General features: G+C 46.4%; 1 protein-coding gene across 2 annotated transcripts in view; it reads left to right on the top strand.

The window, feature by feature from the left end:
* Positions 1-1,695: 1,695 nt before the first annotated feature.
* The window catches only part of LOC122558850 (protein phosphatase 1M-like), a 49,914-nt gene continuing 45,072 nt past the window's right edge, over positions 1,696-6,537 (top strand). The window contains exon 1 of one of the 2 annotated variants that reach the window (XM_043707693.1): positions 1,696-2,169. In XM_043707693.1, coding sequence (XP_043563628.1) covers positions 1,955-2,169 — 215 coding nt within the window. In that variant the 5' untranslated portion in view covers positions 1,696-1,954. The remainder of the gene's footprint in view (positions 2,170-6,537) is intronic. The other variant, XM_043707692.1, reaches the window with a different exon arrangement.

Genomic DNA, 6,537 nt, shown 5'->3' with positions numbered 1-6,537 from the left:
ACAGACCAATACTGCACACAATACTCCAGATGTGGTCTCACTAATCCTTGTACAATTGCAGCTAGGTCCTGTACAAACATGCTACTCTCACTGTGAAGGCCAACGTATCATTTGCCTTAAAATGAAACAAATATCCTGGAAAACTGAAACAAAGTGCTGGAGAAACTCAGCAAGTTTGCAGCAGATGTGGAGAGAGAAACCATTAGTCTCCTTTACCATGCTTATTTTCAGCAACTAGTGTAGGAGAACACCCAGGTCAGGTTGTGGCACCCCCTCACTCCCTCACCAACCACCATTCAGATAATAATCTGCCTTCCTGTTTTTGCTTCTAAAATAGATAGTCTCATATTTATCCATTAGACGTCATCTGTCATGCATTTGCCCACTCACTCAACTTAACAAATCACACTGGAGCATCTCTGCATCCTCTTCACAGCTCACCCGTCCACCCAGCTTTGTGTCATTTGTAAACTTGGAGATAGTACGTTTAGTTCCCTTATTTAAATCATTAATAAATGCTGCATTATAAATAGCTGCGGTCCAATTACTGATCACTACAATACCCATTAGTCACTGATGGCACTCAGAAAAAGGCCTATTTATTCTTACTTATTAATAAAACAAAGAACTGTGGATGCTGAAAGTCTGAAACAAAAACAGAAAGTGCTGGAGCAACTTGTGCAGGTGGCACAATGGTTAGCACTGCTGGCTCACAGCGCCAGGGACCTGGGTTTAATTCCAGTCTTGGGTCACTGTCTGTGTGGAGTTTTCACTTCTCCCCGTGTCTGCGTGGGTTTCCTTTGGGGTCTCTGGTTTCCTCCTACAGTCCAAAACGTGTGCAGGTTGGATGGATTGGCCATGCAGGGATGGGGTGAGTCTGAGAAGGATGCTCTTTGAAGGGTTGGTTTGGACTGAATGGCCTGCTTCCACACGAGAGATTTTATCACACACCAAGTCTGGCAGCATCTGGACAGTAAAAGCAGAATTAACATTTCAGGTCCAGTGACCCTTCTTCAGTACAACATTTCTCAACTTGTTCAAATCACACTGAAATACCTCTGCACCCCCCCAGAAGCAGTTGCTGCTTTCATTCCAATTCTTTATTTTCCACCCTGAATACTGCGCATATCCTTACACACCATCTCCTGGGAGATAGTTCTGGGAGGTAGGCCTGCGAGTAGACAGGCAGGAGACTGGAGCACAGCAAGCCAGGCAGCATCAGGACGTGGAGAAGTCGATGTTTTGAGTGTAACCCTTCTTCAGGACTGGGGGTGGGTGTACGGGGAACTGAAGATAAAGGGAGTGGGGAGGGGGTGTGGGGTCATGAATTGGGAATAAGTGAAGATAGGGCAAAAGTGAGGGCTGCAGATGCTGGAGATTAGAATTGAGAGTGTGGTGCTGGAAAAGCGCAGCAGGTCAGGCAGCATCCGAGGAGCAGGAGAATCGACGTTTTGGGCAAAAGCCCTTCATCAGGAAGGTGAAAACAGGTAAAGGGTACGACCTGGTTGGTCAAAGAGAGGAATGAATCCGGTTGATGGCAGAGGCTAGGAAAGGAGGTTATTGCCTCCTGCCTGTCTACTTTGGATTCCAGCATCAGTGGTTTTTCTTGTCTTGCACAAATAAGATTGGCAAAGAGGGAGTGTATGTGTTGAGTGGACTCTTCGGCTGCTCAGGGTACACCCTTGCAGTGTATGAAGTTGCTCTGAGCTCAGTAATTGGGTGTTCAGTCAATGTGTGACGCTGATTCCGAATTGCTCAATGCTGTGGGATGAACAGGCAGTAGTCTAACAAGTGAACAGGAACTGCCCCGTTTGTTGCCAATGTTTTCCTCCCTGTACAGTACGTGGAATCGTTGCAGGGGGAGGAGAAGTTTCTCAGAGCTGCGTTAGCTTGGACTGGTGGATATCCTCCATTCAGACTCCCCGCCCTGCTGTTTGGAAGCCCGGGCACAGGGATGTTTAAGCGGTTTAAGAGACGGGGCTCTCCCGTGAGCCGGAGCCGCCAGCCCTCTGTTACTGCCCGCCCGGAGCTGACTGCTCGGATGTACTGCCGGCCACACTTTCTCCATCAGAACCCAGCGGAGATGAGCCAGTGCGGAGACCAGAGCGTCAGGCCGGTCCTGCTTCCTCCCAGGAACAAGAAATTGCCTTACAACACCGGCTACGCGGAGTGAGTTACAGCTGGAAATAACTTGTGTTATAACCGGCCCCTCTCCCAACAGCAGAACCAGGCCAGTCATTTCACCTCTGAAGTTTCTTCCGTTCCAGTGGAACCTTACTAAACGCCAGCCTGAGCTTGCTGTTCTGTTTAAAAAAAAAACAAACCCACCCCAGACTCCGTCACCGACTCCATTAACCTCAGTTGTAAACCATGCTGATGGGGAGTTGAGCACCCTGTCCTCAGCAGAAAGTTGCTAGAACCCTTCCGACTCATATACCCATCCAGATGCCTTTTAAATGTTGCAATTGTACCAGCCTCCACCACATCCTCTGGCAGCTCATTCCATACACACAACACCCTCTGTGTGGAAAAAGTTGCCCCTCAGGTCCCTTTTATATCTTGCCCCTCTCAGCCTAAACCTATGCCCTCTAGTTCTGGACTCCCTGACCCCAGGGAAAATACTTTGTCTATTTATCATATCCATGCCTCTCATGATTTTATAACCTCTATAAGGTCACCCCTCAGCCTCCGACGCTCCAGGGAAAACAGCCCCCGCTTATTCAGCCTCTCCCTATAGCTCAAATCCTCCAATCCTGGCAACATCTTTGTAAATCTTTCCTGAACTCTTTCAAGATTCACAGCATCCTTCCAATAGGAAGGAGACCAGAATTGAACACATTATTCCAAATGTGGCCTAACCAATGTCCTCTACAGCTGCAACATGACCTCCCAACTTTTATACTCAATGCCCTGACTGAGGCCAAGTGCTTGCAAATGTGACTAGGTAGGTTGAGATATCTGGTTGGCATGGATTAGTTGGACTCAAGGGTCTGTTTCAGCGCTGTACATTTTTGTGATTCTAATTCCAAAACAAAGAGGCCTTTTGGCTTCTACAGCCCTCCAGTGAGTTCCCCAAGCCCTCCTCTCCAATCACAAGCCAGAGCAAAACTACGCCATTCAGTCCTTTGAACTTGCTCAGCCTTCACCAAAGTTGTTTCGGATCTGAACCTGGCCCCCACTCCCTGAGTGGCAGATGGAGTTTAATTTAGATAAATGTGAGTGTTGCATTTTGGTGAGGCACACCAAGGCAGGACTTCTACGTTAATGGTAGAGTCCTGGGGAGTGTTGTTGAACAAAGAGACCTAGGGATGCAGTTGCATAGTTTCTTGAAGATGGAGTGGCAGGTAGACAGGGTGGTGAAGAAGGCATTTGGTATGCTTGCATTGAGTTTAGGAGTTGGGATGTCATGTTGTGGCTGTACAGGATATTGGTGAGGCCACTTTTGACGTATTGTTTTAATTCAGGTTTCGATGCTTTGGAAAGATGCTGTTAAACTTGAAAGGGTGCAGAAAAGATTTGTAAGGATGTTGCCAAGGTTGAAGAGCTTTGACTTTCAGGTGAGACTGGTGTTTTTTCCCTGGAGTGTTGGAGGTTGAGGGGTGACCTAGTAGAGGTTTATAAAATCATGAGGGGCAAGGATAGAGTAAATAGTCAAGGTCTTTTTCCCAGCGTAGGGGAATCCCAAAACTAGAGGGCATAGATAAGAGGTAAAAGATTTAAAAGAGACCTTGAGGGGCAAATTTTCACACAGTGGATGGTGTGTGTATGGAACAAGGTGCTAGAAGAAGTGGAGGAGGCTGGTACAATTACAACATTTAAAAGGCATCTGGATGGGTACATATATAGGAAGGGCTTAGAAGGATATGGGCCAAGTGCTTGTAAGTGGGTTGAGATTAATCTAGGATATCCAGTTAGTGCAGACGAGTTGAATTGAAGGGATTGTTTTTTTGTGTTGTACATCTCTATGACTCTGTTAAGAATCTTTCTGTCTCAGCTTTAAATATATTCAATGCTCCAGCATCAACATATCCCTGAAATAGAGAACGCAAAATATTTACGATCCTCGGCGAAGAAATTCATTTCTGTCGCTGTCTGGTGTTATTATTGAATTGGTGCCTCCAAGTTCTTGATGTTCCCAAGAGGCAAACCAGCTCCCCCCCCCCCCCCCCCCTCCCCTGTTGGGTATTGGGGTTAGGATGTCTTGCTGCAGTTATACAGGGCCTTGGTGAGGCCACACCTTGAGTATTGTGCGCGGTTTTGATCTCTTATTCTGAGGAAGGACATGCAACTATTGAGTGAGATTAGTGAAGGTTTACCAGAATGATTCCAGGGATGGCAGGACTGATATATGAGAAAAGAGTGGTTCGACTGGGCTTGTATTTGCTGAAATTTAGAAGAACAAGGGGAGCCTTGATGGGACTGGACAGGCTAGATTCGGGAAGAATGTTTCAGATGTGGGAAAAGTGCAGGACAAGGGGTCATAGTCAAACAATAAGGGGTGAGCCATTCAGGACTGAGATGGGGAAGAATTTCTTCACTCAGAGACTTGTGAACCTGTGGAATTCTCTCTCACAGGAAGCTGTTGGGGCCAGTTCATGAGATTTATTCAAGAGGAACTAGCGTGGCCCTAGCGGCTAAAGGGATCAAGGGGTATGGGGAGAAAGTGGGAGTGTGCTCCTTAAATTGGCATGATCAGCCGAGATCATATTGAATGGTGGTGCAGGCTCGAAGGGCTGCATGGCCTACTCCTGCACTTATTTTCTGTTTCTATCTACCCTACCAAACTCCAGAATCTAATATGTTTCAATTGGATCACTTCTCATTTTTCTAACTCCTATGAGTATAGGCCCAAACTACTCAAACTTTACTTAAAACAACATCTTAATCCCAATAATTGGCTCAGTGCATCATGCAAGCACTGACTGAAATGCTAGTATAACCATGACTAAAGAGACTAAAACTGCATGGAGTACTCTTGTGTGGTTTCAGCAACACCCTTCATAGCCACAATAAAAGTTCCCTCTGTGAGTGCTCTGACTTCTTTGAAATTAAGATCAACATTCCATTTGCCTTCCCAATTATTTGCTGTGTCTACATGTTAACTCTGATTCATATCTAGAGACTATCTAGATCCCTGTATAGAGTTACAGAGATGTACAGCATGGAAACAGACCCTTCAGTCCAACCCGTCCATGCCGACCAGATATCCCAACCCAATCTGCCAGCACCCAGTCCAGATCCCTCCAATCCCCTCCTTTTCATATATCGATCCAAATGTTGCAATTGTACCAGCTTCCACCACTTCCTCTGGCAGCTCATTCCATACACATACCACCATCTGTCTGAAAAAGTTGCCCCTTAGGTGTCTTTTATATCTTTCCCCTCTCGCCCTAAACCTATGCCCTCTAGTTCTGGACTCCCCAATCACAGGGAAGAGACTTTTGTCTATTTATCCTATCCATGCCCCTCATAATTTTGTAAACCTCTATAAGGCCACCCCTCAGCCTCCGATGCTCCAGGGAAAAGAGCCCCAGCTTATTCAACCTCTCCCTATAGCTCAAATCCTCCAACCCTGGCAACATCCTTGTAAATCTTTTCTGAACCCTTTCGAGTTCCACAACATCTTTCCGATAGGAAGGAGACCAGAATTGCATGCAGTATTCCAACACTAGCCTAACCAATGTCCTGTATAGCCGCAACATGACCTCCCAACTCCTGTAGTCAATACTCTGACCAATAAAGGAAAGCATACCAAACGTCGTCTTCACTATCCCATCTACCTGCGACTCCACTTTCAAGGAGCTATGAACCTGCACATCAAGGTCTCTTTGTTCAGCAACACTCCCGAGGACCTTACCATTAAGTGTGTACGTCCTGCTAAGATTTGTTTTCCCAAAATGCAGCATCTCGCATTTATTTGAATTAAACTCCATCTGCTACCTCTCTGCCCATTGGCCCATCTGGTCCAGCTCCTGTTGTAATCTGAGGTAACCCTCTTCGCTGTCCACTACATCTCCAATTTTGGTGTCATCTGCAAACTTACTAACTGTACCTCTTATGCTCACATCCAAATCATTTATGTAAATGACAAAAAGTAGAGGACCCAGCGCCGATCTTTGTGGCACTCCACTGGTCACAGGCCTCCAGCCTGAAAAACTACCCTCCACGACCACCCTCTGTCTTCTACCTTTGAGCCAGTTCTGTATCCAAATGGCTAGTCCTCCGTGTATTCCGTGAGATCTAACCTTGCTAATCTATCTCCCTTGGGGAACCTTGTCGAACGCTTTACTGTAATCCATATAGATCACATCTACTGCTCTGCCCTCATCAATCCTCTTTGTTACTTCCTCAGAAAACTCAATCAAGTTTGTGAGAGACATGATGTCTCATGCACAAAGCCATTTTGACTATCCCTCATCAGTCCTTGCCTTTCCAAATACGTGTACATCCTGTCCCTCAGGATTCCCTCCAACAACTTGCCCACCACCGACGTCGGGCTCACTGGTCTATAGTTCCCTGGCTTGTCCTTACCACCCT

This window comes from Chiloscyllium plagiosum, chromosome 18, assembly GCF_004010195.1.
Source record: "Chiloscyllium plagiosum isolate BGI_BamShark_2017 chromosome 18, ASM401019v2, whole genome shotgun sequence".
In the NCBI taxonomy this organism is placed as follows: Eukaryota; Metazoa; Chordata; class Chondrichthyes; order Orectolobiformes; family Hemiscylliidae; genus Chiloscyllium; species Chiloscyllium plagiosum.
Note: the sequence above shows the minus strand (reverse complement) of the source record. Positions and strands in the feature narration are given on the sequence as shown.